The sequence below is a fragment of the Electrophorus electricus genome, chromosome 18, assembly GCF_013358815.1.
Source record: "Electrophorus electricus isolate fEleEle1 chromosome 18, fEleEle1.pri, whole genome shotgun sequence".
NCBI classification, from domain to species: Eukaryota; Metazoa; Chordata; class Actinopteri; order Gymnotiformes; family Gymnotidae; genus Electrophorus; species Electrophorus electricus.
Window position 1 is genome coordinate 5979190 of NC_049552.1, and position 24000 is coordinate 6003189.

Below are 24000 nucleotides of genomic sequence, written 5' to 3' on the forward strand. Positions count from 1 at the left end.
TTCTTATTTTTATGTTCCACAGGGCTCATCTTTTCCCCCCACTGTAGAAAAGTGTATGTAGAACTGGCAGTCCCCCACCCCACTTGCTTTTTGAATGTAATGCTTATGGTTTCTGGAGCACAGTCTCTGTCTCTCTCTGTGTGCATGTGTGTATGTGTGTGTATGTGTATTTTTTGTGGGGGTTAAAGTGCTACAGTGCTTAGTGGCTTGTTCAGCAAAGCTATCCTAAAGCAGGCTTTGTGTTGTCTCATTCAGAATGCACATCAACATTTGGTCATTCTGAATGCTCCTTTGAGAGTAAATTTGCCTGTACATATCGTATGATGTATTGGACCTGTCAAAGGCTCCTGCACATATATTTTGTTGTGTATGGTATTTTGCTGTATAATGCTGTTTAAATTTCAGCAAAATGTCACATTTATTGAAGGGTTTAACCTTGGTGCTTGGTGCAATAAGGCTTAAATGCACACTTTTGGATAATCTGTGATAGTCTTTGATTTTGCAGTCCCCATTGCTCCACAAGCCTTTTGCATTAGCAGGATAAACTGGGACAGCAAAACTCCTCAGTGTATTGATTTATTGACAGATTTATTGATTTATGGATTGCACCATTCTATAACGCTTATTTTTATTTAGCAATGAAAGTATTTCTAAGCATCAGACACCTGATAGTCATGCTAACAGACAACTGGTCAATGTAAATAGAACCATGGGTAAGCAGGATGGTATTGTGCTGAGCCACAGTACCACAGCAAACTAATTTGTGCACAACTCCATCTTTAAGGAAAGTAGGATTTATATGGGTTGAGTATGAGCAGTCGCTGACCAGACAGGAATTCAGACTTCCAGGCATGCCAGATTAGGTCTTTGCCAAATGGGTGTTTTGAGGTGGTTCTGATTGCATGACCTTATAGCTCAAGATTTAGGGCCCGATTATATTATTAGACAGAGAAAGAGTGTTCACTGTCTACTGTAGCACTGCAGTGACCTTCTATATCTAGCTATGGTAAGGGGTAATAGGCTAGCAACACAGGCAGATGGGAACCTGAAGAAGAGACTTCATTTTCCATAAATCAAATTTCATTCAACTTTAATGATCCTGTTATGAACAGTCTTAGCATGTCACAAACAATGCTTTTTCACAAATCTCACAAATGGCAACATTTCAGCTTTGTTTAATGCTTGAAATGTCACAGAGTGAAATAAATACAAACTCTAAGCATTATGTAAAGAAGGGCTATTCAGTTGAAAGCCTGATTTTACAGATTCTCGGGCCAACCCTGCAGAGAAACACCTGCCCTCACTAACTAGGCTTCTAGGAATCTTGGTTAAAGAGGTGTGGTTATTTCTGAAAGAGGTGGAGTTTATCAGGATTGGCAGCAGAACCTGCAGAAGCAAGGCCCTCATGGGAACAGGTCTGTCCGATAGATCAGTTATGGATAGATCAGATATGGATAGATCAGTTATGGATAGATTAGTTAGCAGTGCATGCTAGTGTAAAGAAACATTTTGTATAACCTGCTATAGTAGCAAAGAGTGTCATCAGTGAGGCAGGGTTACACACGTCAACTGCCCACACTCAGTGGGCAAAGGGGGAGATTCTGATATAAATTAACATCTTAGTGACCCATTTTTCTTGCCAACAATGTAATCAGAAACTGCAATTTTGTGTGTGTGTGTGTGTGTGTGTTTGTGTGTGTGTGTGTGTGTCTGTGTGTGTGTGTGTGTGTGTTGTGATTGTTAAACAAACTGAGAATGGGTTGTTGGGTAAATTTACAGTGGCCTTGGCAGTCAGCTAACCATTCAGAGTGTTACTTATCAGTGAGAGAGGAAGACTATGTGAATCTTTCCAATTTAACAATCATGATGAACAAAGTCAAATAACAACTGGCAGTGCTACAAAATGAAAGCAATAAACCATGAAGTAACAGATGGATATCAACATTTTAGAAAGATCTATCATTACTCTAAAATTATGATTACGCTGATTGTTCTGAAATGTACAAGTTCATAGGTATGTGTGAAAGGGTTTGTGCATGCGTGTGCGTGTGTCAACGTCTGATTCACCATGTTTCACTATAGTTATAGTTCTCTTATTTTAATGGTCACACATTCACCAACGCTCACATACACACATAAATATTCACACTTGCCAGCTCTCTTCTGATAGCGTGATTGTGATTGTGTCGGGAATAGAAAAAAGAAAGAAAGCAAGAGAAAGAGAGAGACAAATTCCTTATTTGGGACATAACAAATCTGCCCCCACAACTATGGAAGGAGACACCAAGCTGTGTGCATATTGGCAGGATGCGGTGGATGGTCTCTGTACACTAATGAGCCCACGTAAGTGCATTATAATACAATAATGGTGTTGTTAATACTCCGGCATATAAAATGGATTGGCGCACATATGGCTTTGCGATAGGTAAGGTTCAGTAATTACTTAATTAGGCTCTTACAGGTATTATACAATGCAGCATTGTACATTACACTGTAGTAATGTATAATGTAATAACATAATAATGTGTAACTGTAAGTGCCTAATTCTGTTCTTGTGTTCGCAGGGGCAAACAAAACAAACTTAGGTCCAGCACAGCAACTGAGACAAAAGTAGGTTAGTTAAACTCAGAAAACAAATGGGACATGGCCTGTGTGAATTTCTTTTTACTCTTATGCAGCCTACTGTTCAAGTGGTTATCAAAAGAACAAAGCTGATCTTCTAATAATCGAACACTGATCACAGTAAGCCTAATACTTATTGGTTCTAGGAGTGATTGGCATTAAGTGAATGTATACAATAGCAGAAACAGCTGCATAGCACGTGGGAGCCTGTGCGTGTCTTTGTATTTTCTTGCAATTCTTTCACATAGGCATTTTCCTGCATACCTCAATAAACTTTGGGTGGCCGTTTCATGGTACAAGGTAGACCCTGGTTCCGCTTGGAAATGGAATCGATTTGCCAGGCGCTCGCTTGACAGTGGAGTCGTGGCATTTTATGCAACAGGGGGGGATTGAGTCTTCACTGATATGGATGGGAGGGGATCAAATGGGCTGGTCATATTTTCATATTAAATACCAGAGACATTACGCAGAAATGAAATTAAGCAGATTCCTTCTTAGATGAGCTCTCCAATGAAGTGATCGCTCCAATGGCTACCACTATTAGTGAGAAGAGAGTCTCTGTAGTGGCACAGTAGGTTTAATGAATCGCTTAATGAAACAGCACACAGTATCTTTGGTGATGGCCGTGTCTCAGTGAAATGTTCCACGCTGAAATTATGCAGAAGTGAGCACCAAAAGGGGTGGGGTTTGCAACATGCATGGTGTCATGCTGGCAGTTCGTCCTGGTGAGTGACGAGGTTAAAATAACGTCAGGGCCTGGTGGTCCAAAGTTGCTTTAAAAGGCAGAGATACACTGAGAGATTAAAGCAAAAACAGCACTCCACTGAATTAGAGAGGTCTGGATCTCATCTGCACCTTTAAACACACACGCATGTGGTTAGGCTGTATTTGAAAAAAAACCCTAGACTACTGTGGACCAAGGTGTGTGATCTGTTTTCAGTACAATAGCCTACCATTGTTGTCAGTTCGTTTGCTCACAAACATCACCGTAAAACGTGCCCATCAGAAACAGCTGTGCACATGTGGCTAGGGCTAATTCGTCTGATCCAGCTGTTAGTGGCGACCCCTTTTTTCAATCAATCAGGACTTTTGATCCAGTTTATTCAAGCCACTATCATAAGCCAATGTCTACCAGTTGGCTACACAAAAATTAACATTGCAGGTGTCTCAAAAACACTTTTATATATATTTGTCACAGGCCCAAAGTCAAAGTCACATGAAAAAATGCATTTTTGGTGATTTGATTAAAAGACATAAAAATCGGGCTTGCATGTCACTGAGAGCATGAAATAAGCAGTAGAATTTAATATGAAAAAGCTGTTGTTTACCAGAAGATACAGAGAGACATTGTTTTCTCATTGTTTGGAGATTCTGACATTTTGGAGATAAGTCTAGGGCTTGTGGTAGGGGTTTTGTGGCCAGACATTCTTATGTAATTGTGGGAGGCATGATCAAGTATTGTGTCACTGTCACTCACAACACTGTATTATATAAATGCCCCCACTTAATGCCACGTGCATTATTTTAGCATACCCCTTCTCTTTTAATCCTGCTGTGTATCCCAATTTGACAGACAGTTTTGCTAAACAGGGTTGGCCAGCTGTTTCTGCCTGGTATATTGGCAGGGGTCAGTTGACTTGTAATCGGAAGGGTCCTGGTTCAAGCCCTGCCACTGCCAAGTTGCCACTGTTGGGCCCTTGAGCAAGGCCCTTAACCCTCAATTGCTCAAGCTGTACTCACTCATAATTGTAAGTTGCTTTGGATAAAAGCGTCAGCTAAATGCCATGAGTGTAGGGGGGACAGGGATGACTGTGGTGGGCGGGGCAATCGAGAGCTTGTGTAAACTATGAACAGTGAGGACAAGGTAGAGGTACAGATGTTAGGCTCAGATGCATTGACAGTTCTAGTACGGTTAGCACTGCAAGGTTTGCAAAGCTCTGTGCTTGTATGCACTTCCTTATTTCATTTACAGCACCCCTCCCAACATACACACACATATTCTTGTAGAAAATTGAGAATTTCTAACAGACTCCCAGCTCTACCTAGTGAATAATGATTATGAAATGTAGCACTGACAAATGCACTCCACACACACACATACATTATCTGGGTGCATCAGAGAATAGAGGTTGGTGCACTGCAAGTGTGCTATATTGAGCTGTACCTGTCCTGCTTCGGTTTCCTGTGTGCAGTGGTCCAATATGAGCCTCTGCTTCTCACTCCTGTTCTTTCTCATGGACCAGCTATACCAGCAGTGACAGGTAAAAAAAAAATTGCCCCAAAAGGATCCTAATTACAAATAGGAAACAACAAAAAACTACTGCTAGTAGTGAAGGTTAATTTACTGGTCTGAATAACACTCCTTTTCAAGGTAGCTCCAAAAAAAAAAAAGCCTGACTGAAGCACAGTGATTGTGTTGTGGAGATTTTGCAGTGCTGTGAGTGAGGTCATGCTGCAAACAATATGATCTGGCCAATAGGATGTTAAGATGCTAACGAGCACTAAAACATCTTCGCCAGTCCACTTTTTTGGAAGGGGCCGAAGGCGCACTGCCTTAGAGCAAAAACTCAGAAGGTGGGTTGCTTTAAAAAAAAAAAAAGCACCTATTTGCAATGAAACTGTGAAAATACAGTTGAGTGAGGAAAATGAAATAAAAAATGATTTTAGAATCAGGCCTATTTCATAAATGCAGTTTCATTAAAATGATGCTATATTGATAACCAGGAAAAAAGTCTTCAAGCACTATTTCAGAGTATAATCCTTTTGGTTGCACATTTATGAATGATTACACCCCTCTCTACCACTAACTAAAAGGCGTTAATCATACACCAGGCAGACTAACGATTTTGTGGAAATGCCCAGGCATAATGGTCTGGTACTGGTCTGCTGGGATATGGGGCTATGAAGGCGCCATTGCTGACACCACAATCAAAGGCTGCAGTTTTATTAGCCATGGGTCATAACTCCTGTATGTTCCTCCCTAAGGTGGCAATTTGGGACTGTTTGGGAGAAGGTAGTTCAGTTGCAGGGAGAAATTAGAAGATACTACATGTTCTCCCTACCAGTACTAAATCAGGACTCTCTCTCTCTCTCTCTCTCTCTCTGTCGCTCTCTCTCCATCTCTCCTTCCTTTTGTTATATAGTGGAGATGATCCCAACTCAGGCCATGGTTCTTGGCAATTATCCGAAGCGCTGGAACATGTTGGGGCTGGGACGTATGGTTGATAGGTTTCCCAAGACTGTGCTTGAGAACTATTGTTATAGTAGGGTGTTTTCACACTTTTAATTAGTTTCTGGCTTCTCTATGCCCCGTTTAAGACAAGCTTCTGTCTCTTCTGTGTCCAGTCCTCTTGAATGTGAGAAAATGCTCTAGAAAATGCTTCCATCATTTCGCTGCAAGAGGCAGACATCAACGTTCCCTCTGTGCTTTGGACTATGCTGTGGATAGCACAGAAGCCTAGACCCTGTGAAGAGCATGGCGTGACTCTTACCTTACACCTACATCACTTATATTTTGTAATTGCTGCTTGTGTGAGGGAGAGAGAGATAACGTGCAGACACACATGTGTATGTTATATTACAGTTACAGTGTCTTGTGAAAATAAATTAAATGGAATTAAAATGGATTTTTTGAGGTTTAATACAATTTGAATTACACAGCATGCCTAACCTTTTTATAGTGACATAAGCAATAATTAAGACAACAGACATTTCAGTATGGATAAGTATCCCCCCCCCCCCCCCCAAGTCAATACTTTGTAGAGCAACCTTTTGCACCAATTACAGCTGCACATCTCTTGGTTTATGTCTCTATTAGATTAGCACATATAGTTACTGGAAATATTTCTTCAAGGCAAAGCTATTCCAGCATCTTCAAGTTAGTTGTGTACAGCAATCTTTACATCATGCCACATATTCTCAGATGGATTGAGGTCTAGGTTTTTACTAGGCCTCTCCAATATATATAAATGTTTCCCTTTAACACCCCCCCGCCCCCCCCGCCCCAGTGTAGCTTTAGCAGGATATTTAAGGTCATTGTCCCGTTGAACGATGAACCTCCATCCCAGTCTCAAATCTCTGGAAGACTGAAATGGATTTCTCTCACAAATTGGCCTGTATTAGGTGCCATCCATCTTTGTTTCAATCCTGGCCAGTTTTCCAGCTCTTTGTGATCAAAAGCATCACATTGGTTGCTTACAGATTGGGAAAAACTATTTTAAAAGCATAGCTTTGCAAGATACCAGTTACTTCACACTGGAAGAAGTCGAACTACACTGAAGCTACCATAGGGAGAAATCTAGTTTGGTAACTAAATCAGCTTAGAAAAAGTAGTTCAAACTACACTGTGAAAAAATATCAATTTGAGAATGTGCATGCGATAAATTATAATAAAATATAATACAAAAAAGTCATTTGCCAGCAAAAAAATTGTCACACAATTGAATTTATTACAAAAAATTCCCTCTTGTTCACCGGTCAAATGTAAACCCCAATAAATAATTAAATAAACTGCAAGGAATGTCAGCTTTCTATAACCCAAAGTTAGTAGTTGCAGTAGTTAACTACACAAAAATATATAAAAATATGAATGTAATTGAACTACCAGCAAGCTGCTGCAAAATGAAATTAAACTACTAGTTTAGTTACATGCAGTTCACTACATGCCAACACTGCTTGCGCTCCTTTGATATTTTGTGTGAGGTCTGTGAGTGTGGAAGACAGGTAGTGCTGTTCTGATCTTATTTCCCTACTCCTCCATGAGATCTGCCCTACAGAATTTGAGCTGAGGTTATTGTGCATGCGCATTAGTTGATTGGGGTCCCATGATTGAAGAACCCCACGGCATGGCTGTCTAAAATTACAGTTGGTTACAGTTTCATTGTCACTTATCATAATTTCAATTTGCTCTGTGGAAAGTTTCAGGGTTCATTTTCTATGGATTCTTTTGAGCATTCAACTGTTTCTCCCAGGAAAATTAGTTAACCATTAACATTGATAAGACTGCAAATGAACTTTTGTAATTTGGTATCATCATCTAAACCAGAGGAAAACAAAACAATGGGGTTGTTGCAAATAATAGAAACACAATATGAGAGAAAATGTAAAGGGTTTTCATGTCAAACTATTTTGGCAGTTTTATTGCCAATGAAAATTCTTTCCAGTCATAAATATTTGCATATGTCCAGACATTTATTACCGGTTAATAAAATTTCTTTCTCAAAATGGAATCTTTTTTTTCTTTGCATAGAGTATTACACACTTGTTTACTTTGTAATTGTTTTCTCTGGACACAATGTACACCACATTCTTAACTTTTATAAGGGGCTAATAAAATGTTTGTCCTAAGTAAGTGTTTCTCTGGACAGAATGGACACATGCTCATTAACATTATTACGGGCTAATGAAACATAATTTCTTATGAAATGTTTGTTTTCTCAGGACACAATGTACACGGGATCTTAAAGTCCTTTGTTAGAAATGCATTTAGGAGCTTGGGGGTCATAATCCAGTCACCTTCCTTCACCTCCCAAATCCTCTTATAATCACCATTTGAGTTTGTTTGATGTTGCGAAGCTTCCCGTAGCCCTCAGCTTGTTTACTGCTCCCGCTGCCGTCCAAACCTGAGAGGTCTTACCCCATCATCCCCTGAACTTCTCCCAAGGGTCTTTCATAATCGTCCCGTGAAATATTCCTTGAATTTCATTCATTGTAGAGATATAAATAATGACAAACAGCAAGTTATTTGATTCTCTTCATTTGTTGTTGGTTTATAAAAATTACATACAGTAAGCTTTTTGAAGCTTAGCACACCAACCTAGAATCGATTACAATGAACATTCTACAATGAATGTTGCAAATTTACATTTTTAAGAAATGTAGAATTGGTAATATAGTTTTGAATACAATGAATGCTTAACCAACTGCCCCCATCCCACCACACATCACAGTACATATTTCTACTCACATCTCAATGTAATATCGTAATTAGCTGAAAGTCAATGCTTGAACTTTACCTTATGACTTTAGGGACTCAGTGCCATAGCTGGTCACACTGAAAGTAAATGTTTGTTTGAATTTCAAACATGGAAAAATCCCTGAAGTCATAATGAAAGGTTCAAGCAATCATTCTTTTTTCAATGAACAGGTGTACAACATGTCTGGACAAGTAGAAATATTTATGACTGTAAATAATTTTTACCCCCTAATACATGATAATGATGAAGTGTATAACATGTTTGGACAAATATTTATGACCAGAAACAACTTTTACAGGAGGCAATAAAACTGTCACTTAAAAGTTCCAAAAACCCACCTGGTGACAGTAAAATTATCACTGGACAAATATTCATGTCCAGAAAGAATTTTATTGGGAGCAATAAAACTGTCAAAATAGTTTTACATTAAAAACCCACCTTTATATCCTCCTATTAGTGTGACTGCAAATCAGTATTCCTTTTGAAGCCATTTTTCTTGGGTACTCTGCCATGCATTATGTAAATATTGTGGAAATCTGAGAAGTTTAGCCCCCATTAGACAGTATGGCAAATTATCCATCTGAAGGGACCTGCATATAAATGTGTGTGTATTTGCGAGAGCCACAGTGTGCTGGTAAGATGGATGGTGACACACACACACACACACACACACACACACACACACACACACACACACACACACACACACACACACACACACACACACACACGCACACGCAAGATGATTAGAGGCTTTGTGACCCATTGCACACATGCAGATGCTGCCATGCCATCCACCCATGTTCTAGGTGCATGTTAGGCCAAAAACATGTCCTCTTTTACCAGTGCTGCCTTCATCTTTGGTGCCGTTGAAGCCTGCCGGAGTCTAAAGGTTTTTGGCTGTTCTCTTTGCTGCTTTTTATGAAAAGTGTGATAATTATACTAAAAAGAAACAAGACTATTTACAGTAACAAAAAACACAATGGAAGGAGTCCGGTAAATCTATAAGGCAAATAGCATTTGCTGCATTGTTTAAATGTCAATGCAAGCAAACTGTGAGGGCAAAAAGCAATAATGCATTAATCAGCTAAAGTAATTATAAATGTACTTTATCTAATTAACATGTAATCTTGTAATGCAATGCTAGACTACTCTCATAGCATCTACGGTAGGTGCTCTTTACCTTTCACTGAATATGTGTATGTTTCAAAAACCGTGCGCACGCGCGATTAAATCCTGCGTGCGGATTCACGCGGCAACATCTTACACAATCCGGCAGCATCGTCCCACTATGTGGGTCAGACTGCAGCCAAAAGAGACAGAACGAGAGAGAGAGAGAGAGAGAGAGAGAGAGAGAGAGAGAGAGAGAGAGAGAGAGAGAGAGAGAGAGAGAGAGAGAGAGAGAGAGGCTGCGCAAGATCGTGGCAGTGCGGAGAAAAGGGGCGGGATTAGGGGATGGGACACCACACGTGCATCTGACGCGCTCCATCAACACCGTGACCTGTTCACACGCATAATTATCGTAAAAACTGCAACCATTAAACAAAAGCGGAAATCTGCCCAGTACAGTTTCAATAAAACTCCAATAAGAAATTACAAAAAATGACAATAGAATTTCATATAATATTCAGTCTGGCTAGGTGTCTTTAATGACTTTTTTTTCATGAATGAACTTTAATGAATTCTTGTTTCAAATTCTGCCATCCCCTCAAAAAATAGAAAATGTTTATTTCAACATTTCCTCATTAAGCTGTCTTGTTTTCTGTGCTGTCTGATCCAAACATATTGCTTGGTTGTATGACAGATGCAGCCCTGGTTTAGTGAGAGTATTTAATACAGTGTCAGATTTGACTTCAGGTTTGTCACTGCAGCTCGGTTCTTAGATGAAGCACAATTCCATTGGAAGGTTTATTTGATTTATTTTGCCTGTCGCACTGCGTGTACTGTAGCTTTTGTAGTTATAAAGTCTAAAATAGTATTTATTTTACTATAGTTTATTGTACTTAACAGTATTTATTGTACTTCTAATTGGGCATAAATCATTGAATAACCTATAGGACCGAATACATTTCTGATATACTTTATGGGTGCAAACCCAGCAGGTCTCTCAGATCTGTAGATACTGATCAGCAAGTAATCACTAGAATCAAACTTTTAGTGTGCTGACATCAGATGGAACAATATTCTGGATGATGTTACATATGCCACAAATTCAGTCATATTTAAGTCCAGATTGAAAGGTTTCTTATTTTCTCATGCCTTTGTCGAGCACAGCAATTTTACATTTTAATTTCCTTTAATTTTTAATTTATTCAGGCTTTATTTCATCTTTTATCTTTTTTCTCAACACCACATATTTTATTGCGCTTTAACTCTTTTGTAAGTTGTTTTGCAAAGGACCTTTTGAGGTTATATTATATCAGGATATATTAAGCTTTATTATTTATTTAACATTATCGGTCTTATTATTTAATACTTCAACCCATCCATTGATTCTATATATTTGTGTAAAGCACTATGAATAGCTATTGCGTGTGAATGGTGCTATACACATAAACTGGCCTTTCCTTGCTTTGCCTAAAACTATATCCATATCTAATGCCAGTCAAGCTATGTGTTGTGTAGAGGAGGGATGTCAGTGCACCAGTAGTGGCCATCCTGTAGTTCTAAAGTATTCTTTTTCATTAAAAAAAAAATAAAATAAAAGTATATATATATATATATATATATATATATATATATATATATATATATATATATATATATATATATATATATATATATATATATTATTGAAGTATTTTAGCTACAATCTATTGGGAAAATAAATATAATAAGCCTTTAGATATTTGGGAAAAAATTACAAAGCCAATATTTTTAAATTTTTGAACTCAAAGTTGCAAGTTCAAATGTCTGACCTAGACAACAGGTGAGGTCCAATCATATGGACATATGATTAACTGTCATTAACCACCATGTGTTAGTGGTCAAGCCCTACCAAACACTTACTCAGTTATGCTTCTGAATTCACAAATGCAGAAATGCATGTGTTCATATATATGCTTCATACATATGCATATTCTACCTGAGGTCTACTTTTTATGTGTGTGCATATGTGTGTGCCTGTGTGCATATTTGTGTGGCACTGTGTGCGTGTGTGTGTGTGTGTGTGTGTGTGAACGCACTACAGATATATATATATATATATATAGAGAGAGAGAGATATATATATATATATATATATATATATATATATATATATATATATATATATATATATAGAGAGAGAGAGAGAGAGAGAGAGAGAGAGAGAGAGAGAGAGAGAGAGAGAGAGAGATATATATATATATATATATATATATATATATATATATATAGAGAGAGAGAGAGAGAGAGAGAGAGAGAGAGAGAGAGAGAGAGAGAGAGAGAGAGAGAGAGCGAGAGAGAGAGAGAGAGAGAGAGAGAGAGAGAGAGAGAGAGTGCTTGGGCACAGCTGCAGGTGTATGGATGATGAGGGTCACAGTACAGTTATACTGGTTTGAAGCAGAGACCTGTGTTAACTTTGCTGTTAGAGTACAATGTACCATTTAGTGCCCTGAGTCAGACAATGGCACACTTTTACCTCAGGCTAAGGATAATGGGAGAAACAGCTCTCTGTCTCTCTCATGCTGTCCCCTGCAATTATCTGGGTCATATCACAACTCAGCCTGTTCTAGCAGATTAAAACGCACACCACCCCCACTCTTCACCTGTCTCCCAGCACTGCCTATATTTTTATGATTCAAAAAACCTTTCAAAAAGCTGCAAAAACCTTTCCACTGAAAGTAATAAACTTTCGTCAAACAGTTTTGGCAATATTGGTGTGTCACGTCTTGAGAAGAAGAATAAATAAAAAAAATAAAGCTATATCAAATTATAAAGTTAAATAAACTTTTGAAGTTAAATTAAGTTCCTATAAGGGAATCTTAACTAGTGTAGTTTGTATAGCTTGAAAGAACAAATCATATATTTTATGAAGCCTGTATTTAAGCTTGTATTTAAGATGCTTGGAGATGCCATCATACCATAAGCAACAGTCATTATCAAAATAAGGCTGAACCAAAGTTATAGTCAAGTATCCATTGTTTTAACTTGAAATTCTGGTAAGAAAATTGGTATTCTGATTTTGAGCTTGGTCAGACATTATCTGCCTGACCCCTCCTGACATGTAACTATCCAACATACATTATAAACTAATAAAAATTATATTCTTAGTTCTTCTTAGTTTTGTATCTCCAACTGCCTACAGTAAGAAAAAGATTATGGTTTTTTTTCAGTTAAAGTAACAACCAGTTCTCAGACATCCATCTACATATAGAAGAATTTCATGTGAATGCAGAAACAGTGCCCCTAATATACTTCTGTGGGGAACTCTACAACTAATAGACATGAGCAAGGATAGAGTACCCCTCTGTCTTTTGAAATATGAAGCATCCCATCTCACAGTAAAATAATTAAAAACCAATAGCTTTTCGGTATTTTCACTAAGCAATAACCTCTCAAAGCAACATTCATTTGTACTGACCGAATGCTTTACTCTGCCTAGATGTGTGCAGCTATATTTTTGTTTGGAACATCATGGCTTGAGAATGTTTAGCATTCTGTTGTAACATTGAAATGCTGTCTCTTCTACTTGTATGGCTAAAAAAATACTGCACTATTCCAGTCTAGGTCTTTATTTGATCAAGGAGATGTGTAGATTTAGTGGGTTTGAAAGGCGTGTTTGACATGAGAAGAGCATGAATTGTCAGCCCAGTGAGAAACAGCTTGGATATTCCACAAGGGAGACTGCGACAGAGAGAAGCACAGAGTGAAGATAGGTTAGGAGAGGGAGGAAAGAGATGGAGTGTTGGGATGTGTAAATGAGAGAAAGAAAGATTACAGTTGGAGGGGTGTGGGACAAGTACTCAGGGTAAATGATAAGGCACCTGCTATGTACCATTCTTTCACACACACACCGTGTGTACAAATTTGAATGTGTGTGTGTGTGTGTGCTGCTTTCAGGTAACAATGACCTGCCATGATCCAAATAGTTGTGTGGTGAAGCTCAATTTTATTAAGCTTTTAAAAGCTGTCAGAAAATACCCAGTTTAGGATAAACACATCACACGCACTCGTTGCTCAGTGACCTGTGCCGGGCTGTTCCTGTCTGCCTGCACTACGGAAGCAGCCTGCAGTGCCTCTATTATTTTAGTGGCTGCAGAACTTGGTGGTGACGCCCTCGTCGTCGTTAATCTTAATCACAGCGCCAAAGGAGTGCTCTGCAGATGTCTGGCATCGCACATCCATACGGCAATGCAGGCACAAGCCTCGACCCAAACTCTCAACCAGAGAGCTGCAGTCGTCTGGCTTAAGCCGTTGAGCTCCGTCCCCCACGATCACCATGTAAAGGTCTGAGGTGTTGCGAGCTCACGAAGACGCGAAGATTTAAGTCAAGGACGTCTGTGCTAGCAGCTCTAAGGGCCTGTGGGGCAAAAACATACAAACCGACTGTGTTTCAGCAGTTCCGAACATGCATACAAACTGATTGAATTTCGTCCTCTGTCCTGCGGAGTGTGCATGTTATGTTAAATTGTGTGCATATTAACCAGCCTTGAAACTGCTATTCAGATCTCTCTCTCTCTTACACACACAAACACACACACACACACACACACAAACTGGCTGTGTCTGCTCAGCTGCTTCACGAACTCATTCACTCCTGAAATTTACCCTAAAGTTCGTCTGCATTTTTCCTTATTACTGAATGCAAGTGATTCCACATTAACTTAATAATAATCTTACACGTGTTCTTGTGAATTTCAGCAGTAAATCACTGCTGTACCTGCTACACACCAAACGCATACCAGGCTCTAAGTAAGCAGACAGAGAGACTACCAGTACTAAGAGTATCTCTTCTCTCGAGCTCTGCAAAACCAATAAAAATGTTTGCAAGAGGTTATTCTTTCTAGCTATATATATATATATATATATATATATATATATATATATATATATATGTGGACAGTTAAATTTAGTTAGATTTTCCTCCAGCTTCTTATTCAAAATATCACATCTACCTTAAAACTTAGCAAGCTAACGGAAAACGTTTTCTGTTTTTTTCATGCGGTTTGAATTTCCTGATGCCATAGAATAATTAGCGAGTACTTTATTAGTTTGGTTGTTCTTTCTCCTCTCCTGCTCTGTTTCTGTTAGGTTTCTGTTCCTCTTTCTCCTTTCACCGACCCTGAATTTCCTTTACTTCATGGTCAAACTGGAAACGTCATTGTTAATTTAAAGAACGGACTCATAAACAAAACTTTAAAAACTGTTTACATGTATTGTTCACTGATATAGCAGTCAACAATGCTAAAACGCTATTTTTATTTCATTTAAACGTTCTCACTAGAAGGTAGATAGCTGATTCCACACACTGGGTTATCAAAATGATAGCAATGCAAATCACAAGTGTGTGAGTGCATGGATATTTGCATTTGAACATAACAGGTTTTTTAATCGTTAATGGGAAGAAAGCGCTACAGTTAAACTCCACAGCGGTGTATAAGCTGTGCTCAAACCAGTTCAGCTGTTATGATGTGACCTACTAAAACTAACCTGGATGTTATCACATGTTCTGCAAAGTGCTGCTGTACTATTTTCAGGCTGGATTTGTGATGGTAACCTGTTGGTTTCCTTACAAAATATTTTCAGCAATATCCGATCCGACATTTTTGCTGATATCGGCCCAATTCCGATATAAGATATCGGATCGGTGCCATCTCTACTATACTGCCGTTCATTTGTAGTTGGTGCATGAGTTGTGCGGAAACCAAGGACACTCTCTATTGGTTGATTTTAGTTTTATGTCATTGCAATGGTCACACTGTGAGATTTTGAAGCAAACTTTCTGACACTGCCAACAGATAATCGTAGGCTGTCTTTGGTCGCAGAGTTATTAAATCAGATGCTATAGAACATGACACATTGCACTTTCAAAAACCACCATTGACCAAAGAAATCTTTCAGATTTGTGACTGTCTTCTGACGCAGCATCATCGTCACAATAATCTTATGTTGTAAACCCAGTTTAAGTCAATTCTCATGCTTACACACATCCCATCACCAGTTCCATGAATCTGCACTTGAGTCTAGTTTGAATCCAGAACAAGTTAATAGCTAAAACAGCAAAATGTTGACCGCTGTGAAGGGATTCTTTCACTTGAAAGAATACGACCAAGAATCAAGAGATTGATCTATTTTCTCTTCTTCTCTTTCATTCTTTCTCTTCATCTCTCACTTTCTTTACTGTCACATAGAACAGAGGTACTCAGTTAAGTCCTCAGTTCAGTACTTGGCTCAATTCTGGGCAACGCCCAGCCAGAGCTGTTTATGTTTTTCCAGGTCCCCTACTCCTCACCTGGACAATTAATCAGAGCTGTTGGCCCAGGTTGTTTCAGAACCAGAACTATGTGAGTGCATATCATCGAGAGCCAAATGGACTGTTCTGATTCCCGAGTTCCTTTCCCCCATCTCCGTTGCAATTACGTCATCTAAGCACACTCAGTACTTTAAGGGCAGAGTCATTTACAGGGGTTTTTGCTGTCAGCTTAGCTGCCAGGTGTTGGGCTACATCCCAGAATACAAGCGTCACCAGCTCCACGCCACCTCTTGCCTTGGGGACATTCTGTTATCTTCCGGGCCGAGTGGCAGCTCCGTCGTGCGGGCTGTCGGAGTTGACCTGGCATCTTTTCTGTCGCCCAGACACGGCTCGATATTGAAAAACAAAAAGTGGCGGGCTATGTGATGTGTTGCAGCTCTCCCACCTCTGTGACTGATGCTGGAGGCAGGTGAGGGAGGAGGAAAATCCCAACCGCGGGGGGTGGGGTGGGTATGCGGTGCAGGGAAGCTCTATCGCTTGCGTTTGCTGATTCACTGATTCGCCCTCTGGGCAAAGCGAGAGGCATGGGCCCGAGGAAAATGCGATACTGCAGTTTGGGCCGTGTTATGTCTAGGAGAGAGGATGTCCCGTATGGCGTTCCAGCCCCTGGGGACCAAAATGACAGGACGTATAGCAGCAGGATGCTACGCTGTGCAGTTCATCCCAGACAGAACCTTGCATCATACATGCGCTGCATCACTTCTTATGCAGGATAACTGAATGTTGGATAATGTATGGTGTAGCTTAGCCAAGCTTGGCATCAGAGATGGAACCATTTTGAAGCAATTACTGCAGTAATGCATAGAGACAGATGAATAATAACACTTTTGTCAAAACATGACCGTTCCTTAGCAAAGAGCAAACACTCCCTTGGCTGAATTGAACTCAATAGGACTAGTAAACCTCCACAAAATATACACTGAACGTCAAACAACCAGTGGGTAAATGTGTTTGATACAACAGAGCCATTCTTATCTTTTGAGACAATCTGATTCGAGTGCATCGTGAGCCGTGAAGACAACTGCTGTGGACTTGCAGTGAAAAAGGGAGGGAGAGGACATATAGCAGCATTGGGCAGTGGTAGCTCACTGGATAAGGTACATGACTAGTAAGGGTTGGGTTTGATTAGAATTGTAAGTTGCTTTGGATAAATGTGTCAGCCAGATGCTACAAATGGCAGGAGCATTGGCAGAAGTTTCCATGGGTATGGCTGGAAAAAGGAGAAAAGATATAGAGGAGAAAAGGGAATGAAGAAAGAATGAAATACAGAGTCAATTGTGAGTGATTTGGCTCCTTGGAACCAAAGTGATAACCTTCTAATTCTACCCTCGTGATTGCAGTGTAGGAGGCAGATATTGAATAAAGTGTTGTAATCTCTTGAGCAAGCGACATAGCCGCATCGCACACAAACCAGAACACCGTGGCTCAAAATGGGTATGAAAACTTGACAAATTAGAAAGCAGTGATCGGTGGAGTTCTGTTAATGTGTAGATTAAAAGTAAGAATGAAAAACAAAACAAAAACATACCATCTGAGACTAGAACTTTGTTTTAGTGGTTTTATGAAAGTGAGAGGGCTTCGTATTATTTTTTTCACAGCTTAAAATAATTAAGGGACAAAGTGGATTGGGTGAGACGAGAATAATCAGATTGGAGGGTTCCACAGCCTTCAGCGGCGGTGGGGAGATGTTTACGGCTGCATCTGTTATTTTGTTTACTGGATTTCAACAGTCCCTGTTTACTGTCTCTTGTCTATTCCTTATTGTATGTGTATTCCTTATTTTTGAACATAATTATTGTCGACAGCAGTGCTCGAAGTGGGCCGGTGCTTCTACATTTTACCCTTTGATGTACTAGGACTTTTCTTTTTGCGTACTGGCACTTCTCACAAATTCCCCAAACTCTTTTCTGCACTCTCTGTATCAGGTTCTGGGTGATTCATAATGACCCTTTATAAACTGCATTACCCAGGGGGCACTATGCAATGCTCACCTGTTCCTGCTTTCTCTGCAAGTCTAGTACAACAGAAGTAATGTTAATGCTAGCCAAGACAAGTAACATTAATGTCGCAGTAATGTCAATGGCAAATAACAGTGTTGGCCTGGCTTCATAAGGGCACAAAGAGAACGTGTGAGTCAGACAATGACACAACAGAGCTTCAGCCAGAACCTGCACTAAATCGAAGAGCAGCAAGCTAACGTAGCGCCACTCCTAGCAACAAGAGCCTGGTGGTGTAGAATCAACAAAAGCCTCTGAAAACTTACATTTATTGCGCACACATAAATATAACAGTCCACACATACATAATATAGAGTATCATACATATATTACATTATTAAATTATTCTATATTATTACTGTCATAAAATTAATACTTTGGCAAGTGGTTGTCACTTTGTTGTAAACATCAGTGATATCTCCTACTATCTTTAAATCAATGCAGAAAATCAGAATGTAAAACTTAATGATTTGCTGATACAGGCCGATACAACATGCCAACATTTGAACAAGGCATTTTTTCTACTTCAAGCACTGGTCTACAGCCAAATTACAAATAGCTTTAACTGCATATAATAAGCGTTGTTTGTTCATTTATTCTCTGCTGAATCCCATATTTATGGGTCATTCTGTAAAAATACATACAAAGAAATTAGTATTCATGAGGGTTAGCCAGCCAGCAATTAATTGTACATGAATACATTTGATTAAATCAGGCATTTCAAGCAGCAATCTCCTGGCTACTTTACAGTTTGCTCTCACATATAGTTACATGTGAGGAAATGAAGAGGCAATTATCATATTTGTAATTGCACATTATAGAAAAATCAAATACTGCTTTAACGATTGGTTTACACACATAGATTTCAACTGGCTTTTGAAATGTCACATTTACAGCAGTACATGTAGCACCTTTGACAAGTGAGACTTGTAGACTTGTATAAATTTGTAGATGGTTCCAGCTACCCTTGAAATATACCAGAAATATCTGTGCACACACTACACACAACTACTGTATTCTTTGTATAGATTTCATTGTTGTTTTTGTGTGGTGTACTATTCCTGGAGACTCAAGGAACAGCAAAATGCAACCTGGTCCATGTCTGCGGTGATTTTAGGAGGACTTGATTACTAGAGACAGGTGTGTGTGTGTGTGTGTGTGTGTGTGTGTGTTTATATATCTTATCTTGGGACCTTGTAGTCCCCACATCTACAAATGCCATTTTACAAAAACGGGTACTTTTGGGCATTAGTTGGAATTATTCTCTATATTTAAAAAGAAGAGCTCTTCATTTTTAAAAAGCAATCCAGAAATGTTAGAAAATTATGGAAACTATGTATAATATTTAGTAATCAATAAGAATATTCTCAGAACTGGGATGCCAGAATACTGTGTAAATAAACAACAATGTTTCTAAATTCACACGTGTAGCTATAATGCATTCATTTATCATAATCCTGCCAGTGTTGTGTGATTACTGTTAACACTGCACTGGTGGAGGGCTTAGTGAGGCACTTATGTAGTCCCTATGGATGTTCGCAGGAGATGGCAACCCCAAAGAGAGCAGCCCCTTTATCAACAGCAGCGGTAGCAGCGGAGTGGAGAAGACACAGCAGTACGACAGGAAAAATATGGCTCTGTTTGAGGTACCAGAAACATTTCTGTAGCTTTCACAGCAAAAACTTCCAACGGTGTTTCCTTCTGTGTTTGTTTCTATTGTGAACAGTGAGAAGCGCCTCTCCTTCGTGACCTCATTTCACATCCTGGGGGATAATAATCTACTCTAAATTCCTTGACATGTTATGGTGATTAGGCCGTGTGTGTGTGTGTGTGTGTGTGTGTGTGTGTGTGTGTGTGTTGTAGGAGGAGATGGACACAAGTCCCATGGTATCGTCACTACTCAGCAGCCTGGCCAATTACTCCAACCTGCCACAGGGCAGCAAGGAACACGAGGAGGCTGAGAACAATGAAGAGGCCCGCAAGAAAGTGGTCCAGGTAAACAAACGCACATACACACACACTAAAGCACACACTCTCAATCACTTATACATACACACAAACACACACACACACACACACACACACACACACGCACAAACACACGCACAAACACACAACCTCGCTCACAAGGATTTGGGGAAGACCAAGAATGCACTCGTTACTTGAGATGGATTGTTACATTGCTGTGCTCTCTTCATGGTCATAGCTGTGTGTTGGGTTATGGCTGGTGTCTGACAGGCGCCTCGTATGGGCACAGTGATGGGCGTGTACCTGCCCTGCATGCAGAACATCCTGGGCGTGATCCTCTTCCTCCGTATGACCTGGCTGGTGGGCGTGGGTGGAGTCCTGGGCACTTTCCTCATCGTTTTCATGTGCTGCTCCACGGTGTGTCTCTTTTCTGCTCTCTCTTTCTGCCACTGCTTTTCTGTCTCTCTCTCTCTCTCTCTCTCTCTCTCTCTCTATCTCTCTCTCTCTCACACACACACACACACACACACACACAGATACTTGACCTCACGCATTTTTAAAACTCTTCCTCTCCTCTTAGGGTATAAATACTCACACGCACCCACACACGCACATCCACACACACACATACACACACACACACTCACGCACACACACATATACACATACACACACAGACACACACCCATGCACATTCCATAAATACCATCTCTTTCAGGTCTGGTTGCCCTTTGTGTCTGGAACATCTCAAAAGTCTCCTCTGCCTCATGACTCCTGCTACTCTTTAGTAACACAGCCTCGAGAGATGAGACTTCTCACCTGTGCTGCATACCGACTCCCTGAAGCCTTCTCTGACCCGGTCTCCTTTTCCCTGAATTGTGTACAATTATGCAATCACTGATGTTCCACATTTCTAAAAGTACTACAGCTTCAGCACCATGGACAGCTCATACAGCTGAGTTCATATTCTTTACTGTACCATTGCTCTCGCCCTCTACAACTATCAGTGAACACGTAAGGACAGAAGGACATTTATGCTGATTTATACTGTGTTGAGGTGGATAGTTTAGAGTTTGGTGCTTAAAAAGGTCAAAATCCCTTCACATAGTCTTTGCATTGATCTAAAGAATGAGACTGCCCTTGGAAGCTCTAATACATTACTATCACAGTGATGCAATATTCTCCTACAGTTGTTTTGCTGCAGTCTTATAACTTGCCTGGGACTATTTTACTGTTCTGTGGGCAAGTGATATGTGGGCAATAATGAGTCGTTAATTTTCGGAAATCGTTACATGTTAGAAGTTCATCCTTAAGATCTGATTCTTATGAAAAAAGGCCCTTATTCACATGATCTCTCTTAGACATAGGTACATGGGTAGACTAGCTAGACTAGCCAATGTATTGGGTAAATAAATATATACATTTTATGTAAATACCTGAATTCATGCCAATTTGGTCATTAAGCTAAAATACTTATTCATAATTCATACAATGTCTGTCCTTAGTTCTCCTAGTTGTATGCCCTGTGGAAACCCATGGAGGATTATTGTGCCCTATTTAACCTTAGTAGCACGCTTATCATAAAACCAAAAAAAAAAGGCAAAAAGGTTGTTATTTTTCAGGAAAACTTCAGAACTACTACTCTGAGTTTTCTGCTTGTCAAATTCTGTTTGATATCAAAAGTGTCCTTTTCAAGTGCAGCCTTAAATTCATTATAATACATTCCTGACTGCCAAACCCATCTCTCTCTTTCTTGCTCTCTCTCTCAAACACACACACACACACACACACACACACACACACACACACACACACACACACACACACACACACACATACACACACACACACGCACACACACATTCGTATAAAAGAACACATTGTACTCCATGAGACATTGAAATATACATTTAGTACACAGAGTAGAGTTACATCAGTGATGTTAACCCTCATACTGAGGCATGGTATTGTCACCCTACACTTTAAGAGCTTTATTAAAGATAGGAGATTATACTGTTGTACTTTTGTTGTACAGAACTATTGGTGTAGTGGCTCACTGTTTGCCTTTGTTGACATCAAGGAATGTTAAATAGTTAGACAGGCATTAGGCTACTGAACCTCTTTTGATTTGGCTGTGTAGTGTTGGTGGTTTCAGCATGAAATAAACTGAACTGCCATTGAAAAGCAGGGCTGAATTCATAACAGGAGACCTGCAGTTTCACTGAGAAAGAGAGTGGACATTTGTATGAAGCATCAATAAGCAGTGGAGACTCAGACCCCATAATAGAGGTCTATTATTTAAACAAAACATTACAATGATTATATCAAAACCATCATAGCAGTTCATCAAAGGAGCTAAGGGAGGCTGATTTTGTTCTAAAAAAAACGTAAACAGTGCAGGCGACTCGTGTTATTCTTTTGATCAATCCATAACTAGATTTTAGAAAAAGATGTTTGCATACAATTTTCTGCCCAGTATGGTACATAAACACTGCAATTCAAATCTAATTGCTGAAAAGGCTGAGAGCCTTTAAACTGACCAATCAGAATCAATACGCAAATTATGGAACACCATTCAAATAAAAAACACTAATTAAAAAGGCACTAAACAGTCCAAAGGGAGGCTAAATAAAATTTATTTCCTTCGGGCCTCTTAATCAATCATATTTGTATACAGTAACTAGCTTTGCAGGGTCATGTTGTAAACTAATTATCTCTGAAAATCATTATTGTGTTGCTGTCATTAGACCTCTTATGGTTCACAATTAAAACTGACTAATGTGACTGTGAACATGTAGCATTTGCTGTAAAATAACTTTTTGGCTGCGCTTTTAAAGTTGTTTTAAAGTTGTTGCACGGGGCCGTTCATCTCTGGGTAGGCAACAGAAATCAGTCTCAGGTAGTATCCATTCAGCCTCCCCCGAGGTCGCCACTGTAGCACAGTAATTATATCAACTATGACTAAGAGAAATTATTTACATAGTCTCGAAGACAAAGTGTTTTTAATGCCAAAAGTTGTATTGGGTGAAATCCCAAATTTTGTCCTAGTTTGATTTTCTGCAGTGAAATCCTTGGGTGTTATTGTTTGTATTGGTTCTCTTCCAGATGTCTGTTTAGGTAGCTTGAGGACTCCAGTGTTCATTTGCTGAAACTCTGGAGGAGGACAATGGTGTAGATTAATTCATGTCACCACAGTGTTTTACACCAAACATTACAATACGTGGGGGTATCAATGACTTGCCTTCAGAAAAGGCCGTCACCCTTTGATTTTTATCCTTTTTTAAAATCTTGATCCATGTTTACATTCAAGCTGTCAGGCTTAGAAGTACTTACAAATAGAGACTCAAGGGATGACAGCTGTGTTTTAGTCACTCTTATCCATAAAGGCTCGATGTCGGTGAAAGCTTGCTTTTTGGCAAGGCGCCAACGTGCCTAATCTTACAAGCTAAAGCTCTGACCGTCATTTCAGTGAGTTTTGTACTAAAGTCTATGACTGTGGCTTTATTTACAGACTATGCTGACTGCAATTTCCATGAGTGCGATTGCCACAAATGGAGTCGTACCAGGTAAGCGAAATGCATCCAGCCTTGTCTGTCTGCGTGTGCTTGTTTCAGACCACAGGATGGCTGTGGTCGTGTTTCCTTATGGGCAGTTAGCCACAATACACAGTGCAGCTCCCTTCTGAGCTGAGCTCAGCAGCTGTCCTCTGGTGTTGCCTGTGTGTGTGCCATTAGGAGTGAGTGAGTGTGTATGTGTTTGTGTGTGTGTGTGTGTGTGTGTGTGTGTGTGTAGCAAGCAGGTGGGTGAGAGAGGGAGTGAAAGAAAGACTGAAAGAAAATTTTTTTAAACTAATTTCTTAACTAAACAAATTTCTTAAACAGTTTCTGGAATAAACAAGCCATTTTTATACTTCAGCTTTTATATCATTTTTAAGTGGAAAAAGTATCACAGAGAAATGCAAGAAGCTTAGCTTGTTGTGTGT

The 24000-nt window shown here is 39.6% G+C and overlaps 1 protein-coding gene across 2 annotated transcripts in view; it reads left to right on the plus strand.

Annotated features, from left to right (window-relative positions):
• Positions 1–24000, plus strand: part of slc12a5b (solute carrier family 12 member 5b) — a 41230-nt gene that overhangs the window by 2359 nt on the left and 14871 nt on the right. For both annotated transcript variants that reach the window (XM_027012216.2, XM_027012217.2), the window contains exons 2-5: positions 19593–19696; positions 19914–20045; positions 20289–20435; positions 23530–23584. In XM_027012216.2, coding sequence (XP_026868017.2) covers positions 19593–19696; positions 19914–20045; positions 20289–20435; positions 23530–23584 — 438 coding nt within the window. The remainder of the gene's footprint in view (positions 1–19592; positions 19697–19913; positions 20046–20288; positions 20436–23529; positions 23585–24000) is intronic.